The sequence below is a fragment of the Gopherus flavomarginatus genome, chromosome 4, assembly GCF_025201925.1.
Source record: "Gopherus flavomarginatus isolate rGopFla2 chromosome 4, rGopFla2.mat.asm, whole genome shotgun sequence".
NCBI lineage: Eukaryota > Metazoa > Chordata > Testudines > Testudinidae > Gopherus > Gopherus flavomarginatus.
The window spans coordinates 47,324,985-47,338,367 of record NC_066620.1 but is presented as its reverse complement, the minus strand read 5'-3'; the positions used below and the strand labels follow the sequence as shown (position 1 = coordinate 47,338,367).

The 13,383-nt window shown below is 49.2% G+C and overlaps 1 protein-coding gene across 2 annotated transcripts in view; it reads right to left on the bottom strand.

The window, feature by feature from the left end:
• Positions 1 to 11,170, bottom strand: part of FLVCR1 (FLVCR heme transporter 1) — a 38,349-nt gene extending 27,179 nt beyond the window's left edge. Inside the window, exon 1 of one of the 2 annotated variants that reach the window (XR_007773994.1) lies at positions 10,516 to 11,170. Coding sequence is in view for 1 of the 2 variants with exons in the window: in XM_050950230.1 (XP_050806187.1) it covers positions 10,516 to 11,151 (636 nt within the window). In the remaining variant the exon portion in view is untranslated. The remainder of the gene's footprint in view (positions 1 to 10,515) is intronic. The other variant, XM_050950230.1, reaches the window with a different exon arrangement.
• Positions 11,171 to 13,383: the final 2,213 nt, after the last annotated feature.

The following is a 13,383-nucleotide window of genomic DNA, read 5'->3' as shown; positions in this document are numbered from 1 at the left end:
AGGGACATTTTGTGTACATAAAGTGTTTTGCACAGCGATACCCCCCACCTAGCCCTATGGGAAAACAAAAAAGCACATGCAAACTACACCTACCTCTTCTCATGCAAATTAAACAATGAAAAGTTAATGTGTGTGTCTTGTTAGCTTGAGGCAGGTGCGCTCTTTAAAGATTATAAAGAAAAAAATATATACACACACTTACCTGAGGTCCCTTCCACTTCACTGGGGCTCAACTATGCTCAGTTGGCAGGACTGGACAGACTGCGGTGGAGTCTCGAGCAGGTCCTGGCTCATGGCATGGCTGAAGCCCTCATCTGCATCTCCCCACCACCACCCACTTCTTTCTCTTCGCTGCTTATGGCGGGGTCTCCGACAAGGTGTCCATGATGTTGTGCAGGGTGCTGGTTGGGTGTCCACCAAATACGGCAGGCAGCTCATTTGCAAAGTGGTAGATATGCAGCTCAGAACCAGATTGACTGGCTTTGTGGGACACTTGCCACAGTTCCTTCACTTTCCCACGGTGCTACTGCTGATCCCTCTCACAATCCTTTGCCTGCATCCCCCATGTAATCTGCTTGTATATGTCCATGTTTCTATATCTCATCTATGGCTGTGCTTGCACAGCCCCTACTCCCCACAAGCGCAGGAGATCCAGTACCTCCTGTCTTTTCCAGGCAGGAATGCATCTAGTGTGTGGAGCCAGCATGGTTGGTTGGGCAGCTGCACACAACAAGAGAGCGTTCTAAACGTGCTCGCCAAGCTGGGCAATCAGGAAAAGAAACTTCAAAAATAAGTGAGGGATTTTAAGGTGGATAGTGGCTTCTGGTCTCCAGGAACCCTAGGCCGTAGAGTTCACAATTGTGACCACAGTGGTTGCTGTTGCAGGGAATGGGACATTGTGGGACAGCTGAAGAACTGTTAGGGCATGGGTAGGCAACCTATGGCAAGGGTGCCAAAGACGGCACACGAGCTGATTTTCAGTGGCACTCACACTGCCCGGGTCCTGGTCTGGGGGGGTTCTGCATTTTAATTTAATTTTAAATGAAGCTTCTTAAACTTTTTAGTAACCTTATTTACTTTACATACAACAATAGTTTAGTTATATATTATAGACTTATAGAAAGAGACCTTCTAAAAATGTTAAAATGTATTACTGGCACGCGAAACCTTAAATTAGAGTGAATAAATGAAGACCTGGCACACCACTTCTGAAAGGTTGCCAACCCATGTTAGGGTCAACACCGGTCATACAATGTCTACCTCAGCTCCACACCATTAGAGAAGATGGTTTTGCTGTGTCACCATAACAAGGCACTCACAGTGGCAGGAGACATTTCAGTGCTTCCCCAAATATTACTGATTTTTACTGAAAAATTCCTAGGTTTTACAAAAGCTATTTGGTTTTTACTGATTTTCACATGAACTTTGGACCACACAAGTACACAAGAATATTTACTATGTTAAGAAAACACAATAAATTAGGTAGACTAATTAATATAAACACATCTAAGTGTAAACACAAGGGTGTCAAAGTAAGCCAATGCAGTGGAAGATATACATATGTACATACTGTTAATGTACAGGTCATGAAATAAACTGCAGCATTAACTGCTTTTAGAATCAGAACTGGAAGGGACCTCAAGAGGTCATCTAGTCCAGTCCCCTGCAGTCAAGGCAGAACTAAGTATTATCTAGACCATCCCTGACAGGTGTCTGTCCAACCTGCTCTTAAAAGGCCCCAATGATTGAGATTCCACCACATCCCTAGGCAATTTATTCCAGTGCTTAACCACTCTGACAGTTAGGAAGTTTTTCCTAATGTCCAACCTAAACTGCACTTGCCGCAATTTAAGCCCATTGCATCTTGTCCTATCCTGAGAGTTTAAGAACAACAATTTTTCTCCCTCCTCCTTGTAACAACATTTTATCTACTTGAAAACTGTTATGTCCCCTCTGAGTTTTCTCTTCTGCAGACTAAATAAACCAAAGTTTTTCAATCTTCTCTCATAGGTCATGTTTTCTAGACCTTTAATAATTTTTGTTGCTCTTCTCTGGACTTTCTCCAATTTGTCCACATCTTTCCTGAAATGTGGTCCCCAGAACTGGCCACAATACTCCAGTTGAGGCCTAATCAGTGCAGAGTAGAGTGGAAGAATTACTTCTCATGTCTTGCTTACAATACTCCTACTAATACATCCTAGAATGATGTTTGCTTTTTTTGCAACAGAGTTACACTGTTGACTCATATTTAGCTTGTGATCCACTATGACCCCCCGATTCCTTTCTACAGTACTCCTTCCTAGGTAGTCATTTCCCATTTTGTATGTGTGCAAGTGACTGTTCCTTCCTAAGTGGAGTACTTTGCATTTGTCCTTATTGAATTTCATCCTGTTTACTTCAGATCATTTCTCCACTTTGTCCAGATAATTTTGAATTTTAATCCTATACTCCAGAGGGCTTGCAACCCCTCCCAGCTTGGTATCGTCAGCAAACTTTTTAAGTGTACTCTCTATGCCATTATCTAAATCACTGATGAAGATATTGAACAGAATCAGACCCAGAACCGACTGCGGGACCCCACTCGTTATGCCCTTCCAGCATGACTGTGAACCATTGATAACTACTCTCTGGGAACAATTTTCCAACCAGTCTGCACCCACCTTACAGTAGCTCCACCTAGGTTGTATTTTCCTAGTTTGTTTATGAGGTCACCTGAGACAGTATCAAAAGCCTTACAAGTCAAGATATACCACATCTACTGCTTCCCTCCCATCCACAAGGCTTCTTACACTGTCAAAGAAAGCTATCAGGTTGGTCTGATATGATTTGTTCTTAACAAATCCATGCTGACTGTCATTTATCACCTTATCTTCTAGGTGTTTGCAAATTGATTGCTTAATTATTTGCTCCCTTATCTTTCCAGGTACAGAGGGTAAGCTGTCTGGTCTGTAATTCCCCAGGTTGTCCTTATTTTCCTTTCTATAGATGGGCACTATATTTACCCTTTTCCAGTCTTCTGGAATGTCTCCCGTCTTCCATGACTTTTCAAAGATAATTGCTAAAGGCTCAGATAACTCCTCAGTCAACTCCTTGAATATTCTAGGATGCATTTCATCAGGCCCTGGTGATTTGAAGACATCTAACTTGTCTAAGTAATTTTTGACTTGTTCTTTCCCTATTTTAGACTCTGATCCTACCTCACTTTCACTGGCATTCATTATATCAGACGTCCCATCGCCACCAACCTTCTTGATGAAAACCGGAACAAAGAAGTCATTAAACACCTCTGCCATTTCCACATTTTCTGTTATTGTCTTTCCCCCCTCATTGAGTAACAGGCCTACTCTGTACTTGGTCTTTCTTTTGCTTCTAATGTATTTGTAGAATTTTTTGTTTCCTTTTATGTCCCTAGCTAGTTTGATCTCGTTTCGTGCCTTGGCTTTTCTAATTTTGTCCCTACATACTTATTTGTTTATATTCATCCCTTGTAATCTGGCCGCGTTTCCACTTTTTGTAGGACTCTTTTTCGAGTTTTAGATCATTGAAGATATCTTGGTTAAGACAGGGTGGTCTCTTCCCATATTTTCTATCTTTCCTATGCAGTGGGATAGTTTGCTCTTGTGCCCTTAATAATGTCTCTTTGAAAAACTGCCAACTGTCTTCAATTGTTTTTCCCCTTAAGACTTGCTTCCCATGGGATTTTACCTACCAACTCTCTGAGTTTGCTAAAGTCTGCCTTCTTAAATCCATTGTCTGTATTGTGCTGTTCTCCCTCCTACCATTCCTTAGAATCGTGAACTCTACCATTTCATGGTCACTTTCACCCAAGTTGCCTCCACTTTCAAATTCTCAACCAGTTCTTCCTTATCTGTCAAAACCAAATCTAGACTAGCCTCTCCTCTAGTAGCTTTCTCCACTCTTTTGCTTTCAACACTCTTACTTTTCTTTATTTGTTGCCTTTCTATTCCCCCACCCCCACCCCGGTCCCCTAATATTTGCAGGAAATTAACTTCGCAGTTTTCTGGGGAATGATTTTCATCTGTTTTTTATTTTTTGTTATAAACATTGATAAATTCCCAGAAAACTTTAAACAAAATAAAAAACTAAAAACTTATAAGCAAATGAAGAAAGTCTTATCATGGAAAGTCTTACACAATCTTAACCATAAACACTGATACCAGCTCACCTTGTAATAATCTAGAATGCATATCTAGTTTAGGTCTCTATGAGCCACTGGAAGGGAAAATATTTTAAAACCCTGTTACCTTTGTCAAATTCACCAAGAGCCTGAGCCCACACCATTGAAGGTGATGGGAGTGTTATCATTTTGTGGCCACACACAAAACACGGTGGGGATGCAGAGGAGCAAGGCTACGGGGGAAGTCTACATCCTGCGATCTTTACCTCTCCGTCCCCCACACACTGGGAGACCTATTCACACAGGTTTCAGACTAGCAGCCGTGTTAGTCTGTATCCAGAAAAAGAACAGGAGTACAAGTAATCCTATTCACACAGTGAAGCAAAGAAGATATGAGTATCATCATTACCAGGAGGCATTGGAGATGGATTGGCCATGCGCTTCAGATGGAAATTGATTCCACCACCAGAATAGCTGTAAGATGGACACCTGAAGGTAAGCAAAAATGAGGTTGCCCCAAAACAGCAAAGAGATGTGGAAGTTGAGCTGAAAAACTTGGGGCACAGCTGGGGCACCACTGAAAGACTTGCCAGAAACAGACAGGAGTGGAGGAGCTTCCTCACTGCCTTAAACGCCGGAGACATAATGCGTACTAACTAAGGCCTGGTCTACACTACGCGTTTATACCAAATTTAGCAACATTAAACCAATTTAACCCTGCACCCGTCCACACAACGAGGCCCTTTATATCGATATAAAGGGCTCTTTAAACCAGTTTCTGTATTCCTCCCCGACAAGAGGAGTAGCGCTGAAATCAGTATTGTCATGTCGGATTAGGGTTAGCGTGGCTGCAAATCAATGGTATTGGCCTCCGGGCGGTATCCCACAGTGCACCATTGTGACCGCTCTGGAAAGCAACCTGAACTCGGATGCCCTGGCCAGGTAGACAGGAAAAGCCCCACTAACTTTTGAATTTCACTTCCTGTTTGCCCAGCGTGGAGCTCTGATCAGCACAGGTGGCCATGCAGTCCCAAATCCAAAAAGAGCTCCAGCATGGACCGTACGGGAGATACTGGATCTGATCGCTGTATGGGGAGACAAATCTGTTCTATCAGAGCTCTGTTACAGAAGACGAAATGACAAAGCATTTGAAAAAATCTCCAGGCTATGATAGACAGAGGCCACAGCAGGGACTCAGCACAGTGCTGCGTGACAAGCGTAACGGAAAGCCAAAGAATCAAATGGACACTCATGGAGGGAGGGAGGGGCGACTGAGGACTCCAATTATCCCACAGTCTCCACAGTTTCCGAAAAGCATTTGCATTCTTGGCTGAGCTCCCAATGCCTGTAGGGTCAAAAACATTGTCCCAGGTGTTTCAGGGTATATCTCGTCAATTTACCAACTCCCCCCCCCCCCCGGTGAAACAAAAGGGAAAAAAATCGTTTCTTGCCATTTTTCAATGTCACTGTATGTCTGCGGCGCTGAACAGCAGCATCCCCTCCCCTTCCTTTCCTGATGGCAGACGGGACAAAATGGTGGAAAACCGTCACCATCCCGTGAGAGCTCCTGGCTGGCCTCGGTGAGGTCGGCCGGGGGCGCCTGGGTAAAAAATGGGAATGACTCCCTGTCATTCTTGGCAGATGGTGCAAAATGCTGGGTAACCATCCTCATCATAGCAGCTGGAGCCTGAGCTTCATCAGCCCTCCCCCCCCCCTGCCCCTTTCACGTCTAAAGAAAAGATTCTGTACTCCCTGGACTATCATAGCAGCTGGAGGTTGCCTCCTCCTCATTTTATCTCTCGAAAAAGTCAGTGTTTCTTATTCCTGCATTCTTTATTACTTCATCACACAAATGGAGGGACACAGCCACGGTAGCCCAGGAAGGGTGTGGGAGGAGGGAAGCAATGAGTGGGGCTGTTGCAGGGTCACTCCCTAGAATGGCATGCAGCTCATCATTTCTGTGGGATCCCTGGGGCTCTGACCCAGAGCAGCTGTGCTCTCTGGCTCTCGAGTAGACTTGCCCCATATTCTAGGCAGGACTGACTATTTTTAGACAAAACATAAAGAAGGGAATGACCCGGGGAATCATTCCCATTTTTGTCCATGCACCCCCGGCCAATCTCAACGAGGCCAGCCAGGAGCACCCATGACAGCAGCAGACGGTACAAAATGATTGATAACCGTCATCTCATCGCCAGTTTACAATGGCAGACGGTGCAATAGGGATGGTAACCATCTCTGCTACCTTGCAAAGGCAAATGAATGCTGCTGTGTAGCACTGCAGTACCGCATCTGTCAGCAGCATCCAGTACACATATGGTGACAGTGACAAAAGGCAAAACAGGCTCCATGGTTGCCATGCTATGGCGTCTGCCAGGGCAATCCAGGGAAAAAGGGCGCGAAATGATTGTCTGCTGTTGCTTTCACAGAGGAAGGATTCAGTGACGACATTTACCCAGAATCACCCGCAACACTGTTTTTGCACCATCATGCACTGAGATCTCAACCCAGAATTCCAATGGGCGGGGGAGACTGCGGGAACTATGGGATAGCTACGGGACAGCTACCCACAGTGAAATGCTCCGGAAGTCGACGCTAGCCTTGGACCATGGACGCACACCACCAAATTAATGTGCTTAGTGTGGCAGCGTGCACTAGACTTTACACAATCTGTTTTACAAAACCAGTTTATGTAACATCGGAATAATCTCGTAGTGTAGACATATCCTGAGGCTGCATGTCTGTCACAGAGGTCACGTGACCTCTGACTTCTGCAGCGACCAGTACAGCTGGCTCCAGGGCTGCCCAAGCACATCAGGCAGCCCCTGGGCAAGCAGCACTGGCCGCTGCTGAGGCAGTTTGGGTGTGGGAGGAGGCTCAGGGCTGGGGCAGGAGGTTGGGGTGCAGGGAAGCTCCAACCTCGGGGAAGCTCCATAGAAGCTGCTGGCATGCCCCTGCAGCTCCTAAGTGGAGGAGCCAGGGGGCTCCGTATGTTGCACATGCTTGCAGATGCCACCACCAGAGCTCCCACTGGCTGTGGTTCCCAGCCAATGGGAGCTGCAGAGCCAGAGCTCATGGCAGGGGCAATGCAGGGAGCCTCCCTGGCCTTCCCTTCCCCTAGAAGCTGCAAGGACACCTGGAGCTGAGTAGGGAGCTTGCCAGCTCTGCCAAACCTTCACCCCAACCAGCACTAGAGGGGGTTCCAGACCACACCCAGTCCCTGCAGTGCCCCCCTGACCACCACCCCAGAGCACCCATGGTCCCCCAGCCCAAGTGTTAGTTAGGGGAATATAGTACAAGTTATGGACAGGTCAAAGGCCATGAATATTTGTTTACTGCCTGTGACCTGTCCATGACTTTTACTAAAAATACCTGTGACTAAAACGTAGCCTTAGTACTAACAAACTAACTCTTATGGTGGGGTAAGAAGACTTTCAGTTGAATTTCCACAAGATTGAAATTACCAGCTCCTCTCATGAATTATCCAGTCGTCCTGGCAAGACTTCTGAGACTCATCAAAGTACAATCCCAGTCTGTTTGTCCTGAACTGGTTCATCAGACCAGGACTACAGCTGGTGAGGATGAAGACTTCTACTTGAGTTTAGGAGCATGAATGGGGCAGACCCTCTTGCCTACCCCGAGCATCCCACCTCCATATGGCGTCCCCCACAGAAACAACACATGACGGTTTGAGATGGGGAGTCACGGATGTGTGCAGGGAATGGGGGTAATCAGTTCTTAAAGGGATTTCACAGAGCTAATACCTAAGTAGACTAGCACACGAAGGCAAGCCTTGATGCAAGGATGGCTCGACTCAGGAATAGATGACAGTTTGCCCCAGGCTCACGCTCAGACCATAAGCCCTGCCTACATCTCCATATGACTCATCCCCCACCATCTTCTTTCCCCCACCCCCAATCCCTGATGCTGCAGTATTATAGTTGTATTTGTTATAGTGTTTATTTTCTCTGCTTTTTGTTTGGGAAAATGTTAATCACAGCTATTTAACATAAAGCTAACCAGACTTTTCACCCCATCACAAGTATCAACTAAAGCTTGTTTCTCCATTACTTTTCTTCAATGCTTACCTAACTTTCACTGGATTAGTGAAAAACTCTGTTAAAAATGGAACCATGCTGTACATATTTGAAACGAGTCTCTGTAAGTTATTTGGTGATGTTACCTCAGTTTTGTTCTTTGATGTGGTTTGTTTAAATACTTGCCATATTGGATTATAAGGGACAGATAACTTAGCTTCTATAACATTTATTTAGTTTAAAAGACATACATCAATCAAAGCCTCCATTAAATTATAATGAGCCTCGAACACCCATATGCCCTTGAAAACTTCAGAAGAGATGCTGGATCAGCGCAGTCAGGTTTCTGTCACAATGCCAGCATTGAAATTAATAACTAGTTTAGATTTTCCCCTATGTAGGCCTACCACACTCACCTGCAAGGCAAAACCTCATTAGTTTGTGGAGAGGACGCACGAAAACAGTGTCATAACAAGGGCAAGAGGAGTGACGCTCTTGCCTCAGGCACACAAAGCCGAGGGGCACAGAAAGCAGTGGAGGGACCAAAAAAAAAAAACAAAAAAGCCGCTGGCATGAAGATATTTATAACCTGGGTGATCTCCCGCCCCCCCCGCGCCTCCCCCAAGTGTCTCACCGGCCCTGACTTGTTCCCTCCCTCCACACTTTCCAGCCCCAGAGCAGAGCAGCTCCATGCTGCCTCCCTGCAGCCACTGCTGCCACAGGGTCCTAGTGCCCCCGAATTCCACTGCCAGGGCAGACAGACTGAGCCTACCCTTCCCCCTCAGACCCTTTCATTTTCCAGTGGGACCATCCAGCAGCAAAGGGGGCCCTCCTCCCACAGTCACCACTCCTGCTCCATGCTGGGCAAGAAGGTAGCCCCATCCCTCACCCTCAGTGAGGCTACAGTCAGGGGCAACAGCAGGGGAGGAGACGCACACAGCACCTCCCGGCACCGACCATGAGGAAAGCGAGGGAGATGCCTGGACCTGAGAGGGGCCGTAGGAGCCAACGTAGTGACAGTAGTGGGGGTAAATGTGCTGCTGGGGGGGGCAGGAAAGGGGGGCTCTTCCCCCAGAGCTTGCTGCTGCCGGCAGGGAAAGGGCTGGGGGGAGTCCTTCTCTCTGGCCCCTGTCCCGGAGCAGCCTGCCTGCACCCCAAATTCATCCCCAGCCCTGCCCCACCCCAGAGCCCACACCCCCAGTCAAAGCTTTTACCCCCCCACCGCACCCTCAATCCTCTGCCCAAGCCCTGAGCCTCTCCAGCACCCCAAACACCTCATCCCCAGTTCCAGCCAGAGACCTCACCCCCCACACTCCAACCCTCTGCCCCAGCCCTGAGCCCCTCCCATTCCCATTCCCAGACCTCACCCCTCACCCTCCTACTTGGGTGGGTGAGAGGGTGGAGTTTGGGCAGGGGCAGGTTCTGGGCACCACCAAAATTTCTACAAACCTGCCACCCCTGATCCTGCCCTGCAAACCTGAACTCCCAGCATTCTCAGGACACATGCTGATCCCTAGTGGCCACTGCTGATATCCAGCACCTCCCTCCTCTCTTAACCTGTGAGTCTCTCTCTGGATTGGAACTGGACTGGAACCAAAGACCATCTTGGAAGCAACATTACCAGCCCAAGCAATCAAAAATCACGAGTTGATTCCCCAAAATCACAGACTCTACCGCCGCCGCTTCATTCATTCTCCAGCGACAATTCGGCGGCAGGCCCTCCCCTCGGAGAGGGACTGACGGACCCACCGAGGAATTGCAGCCGAAGAGCTGGCCCTGGGGGAGGGCACAATTTTATATTTTTGCCTCAGGCTCAAAAATACCTAGTTACGGCTCTGCACAAAAAAGCACTGGATTTTAAATCTCACCTTCTTGTGATAAAGGATTTTGCTGTGTGTGTATCAATGGAAAATCTCTCTTGGGTTTAAATTTCCTCAAACAACATCAACTCTGTCTGCTATATTGCAAAAGCGAGCACGCAAAAATACATCATCCAAGAGTGTCCCGTCCCCCTCCCTCCTATCAGCGTCTTCTGAGATTTTCCCCAATTTCAACCAGATACTTCTCTTCTCCTCCTCCTGTCTGGATTTCCTTCCCCTCTTCCTTAACCTTGATTTCTCCTCTCTAAACCATGGATTTGTGGCTACTGCACTGATGAACACTGATCTACCCCTCCTCCCCCACGACTCAACCTGGCATTTCTTTTTTTTAAAAAAAAGGGCGCAAACCTGACTCTCACCTTCTTACACAGCCCATCCGTCCCCCCCCCCGGATATTTTGCTCCCTTTCCCCATTCGCTCTCTCCCCTCCCCTTTGCCCCAGGTCCTCCCCTCCGCTCACCTGGTTGCCCAGCACGGCCACAGCGCAGGCAGTGGACACCTCCTTGGGCCCAAACCAGACAGCGGCGATGCGGGAGGGCAGCCCCAGGATGAAGACCTGGGCCACCGCGCACACGGTCTGGGCCAGCAGGGTGACCGGGTAGAGGTCCTGCCGGACGCTGGCACACTTCAGCCAGGCGCCCAGGCAGTTGAGGCCGGAGCCCAGCAGGGCGGTGAGGCGCAGGCCGCGGGTGTCCAGCAGCCAGGTGGCCGGCAGGATGAGCGGCACGTAGGCCACCATGTAGACCATGGAGAGCCAGTCCACGCGGGTGTAGGAGGCGCGGTAGAAGCGCACGAAGACGCTGCTCAGGATGCTGTACTGGATCCACTGGAAGGCGTTCAGCAGCGAGTAGAGGCTGAACACGGCCAGCACCGCCAGCCTGCGCCAGGAGAGCCGGATGGGCGCCCGCGCCACGCCCGGGCCCGAGTCCGGGGCAGGCAGCATAGCCTGCGCCTCCGGGAGCGCCCCAGCATCCGCCCCGGCCGCGGGGCTGCCGCGCTCGGCCTCCTTCCCCGGGAGGAACCCATTGGGCTGCGGCGGCGGCCCCGCCAGCATTGCCCCCTCCTCATCTTCCTCCTCTGCCCCATCCCCAGCCATGGCCGCGCCCTCCCCGCCCAGCTTCCCGCGCCGCTCGCGCAGCCCCGGCCCCAGCCGCAGCCGCCGGCTTGCAGGGGAAGTGGACACAGATGCCCGGCGGGGCCAGTCCCTACACCGGTCCTGGCGCACGCGACTCCTCCGCAGGCCGGCAGGCTCCCGGAAGCTGACTGTCCAATTACAGGAGAGGGGCGGAGCTCCTGCGCCATCCTTTCGCTCTCCCACTTCCACTCCCGGAGGCCAGGTATGCTCTCCCAGGTGCCTGGGGCCGGGCCCTGGGAAGAGGGGCTCCCCACGTGGGGAAGCCGGGAGCCCGGGGAGGTAGGATCCTGCCCCCTACAGGACAAGGGGGAGGATCCAGCCGCCCTACCCTGGCAGCAGGAGGACTCCCCTTGCATCTGAAGTCCACGAAAGCTCATGCTCCAAAACGTCTGTTAGTCTATAAGGTGCCACAGGATTCTTTGCTGCTTTTACAGATCCAGACTAACACAGCTACCCTCTGATACTTGTCCCCAAAGAAAGGAGCCCCCCCCGCACGTGCTCTCAGTCTGTGCCCCATGGGGAAGATGGAAGTGGAGGGGAGAGGATCCAGCTCCTCACCCTCCCCCAACGACCACTTCTCTAGAGGAAGCCAGAGCCCAGAAAATGTTGAGAGAGGAGCCAGGAGCCTTTCACTGCTGAACACCCTCTGAATTGGGGGAGCCAGAGCCCAGATGGGGATGGGGGAAAATGCCAACCCTGCTTGCCTGCCAGTGAAACGACACAAACAGATCCTGCTCCCGAGTCATGTGGACCCTGCTGGTGCACACTGAAAGTTCTTTGGTGTGCATTAATGTAATCCTGTTTCAAACTGTAGTGTATATCCTGCCTGACTAGGAGTGAAGAAAGTCCAGCCCACAGGCTTTCTCAGCCTCCCTGCTCCATCCAGGAAGATTGCAGTAGCGATGGAGAGAATCCAAGCCTTTGGCCCCTGCAGGAACCCTCTCCCATCAGGGAAGACAGGTTCAGGGTCTACCCCTTTGCCCTCTTGCTCCCTTTGGGGAACTAGAGCCCCAAAGATGAGAGAAGGCATTCCCTCTATACACTGAGCCAGAGCCCAGCTAGAGAGATATAGGATAGTCCTGCAAGATGATTTCCCCAAGACGCAGAGCCAGAGGTCAAAAGCGAGGAACCACACCCATTGTTTTACAGCACCCTTCCCTGCAGGAGGAGACAGCCTCATTCCCTCACACTAGTATTACCAATCCCAAGCTTTCAAAAACCATGAGTCAGGGCTCATCTACATGGTGCCACACTAATTAGGTTGTAAACTCCCAACGTGTACTAGCCCACATGGACCCTGCTGGCACGCACTGAAAGAGCCCTACTGCATGTTAACGTAGTACAGTTTGAAACAGGATTACATTAATGCACACCACAGAACTTTCAGTGTGCACCAGCAGGGTCCACATGAATGTTAGTGCACAACATATTGGTGTGCATTAGAATTTATATCCCTTCCAGCTATGCAGAGAGCCCTGCACAGATAAAAAAAAAAATTTGGATCCGCATCTGAGATAATTAACTTGTGTCTGACCTGCGATCTGCACTCCACTTTTTATATGCACCAGCATCCTTATCTCAATCTCACTGTTAGAGCGCTGCAGGGTTACAAAAACTTGGATCAGTGATCAGCAAAGATGGTAAACAATGCATCTGCAGATGCAGCTATCCAGGGATATAAAGTGGCTATTTGCGGATTTGCAAGGCTCTAGCTATGTGGACTAATGCACCGTGTAGACAAGCCCTCAGAAAAAAAATTTTTTCGAAAGCCTTTAGCAAGAAGTTTCCCATCCCCAAAGTGTATGTGATAATTTCACATTCAAAATACAACCTTAACAACACATACATGCAAGCCACTGTGCTGGCTGCTCAGAGCAGGATGCTGCTTACTTCTTCTCTAAACCTTGGTAGGGCCAGCCTTTGCCATTCCTCTCCCTTGTCTTTCTCTTGTCTCCCTTCCCTACCTCCCTCTTTGCCTTCATTCACATTCTCCTCCCATTTTCCCAGACAGGACTGTCCCATACCTGCTCTCTCTATTTACCAGGCCTCAGACTTTTCCTCCTTTTACAGTTCCCTATTTTTACAGATTTTCCCTGTTTGCCACTCATTTCCCTACACTCTCCTTTCTATGTCCCCCATTTATCTGTAATTGCCAAGCCAACATTCCAGTCTCTTCCCCCTCCTCACACAGTC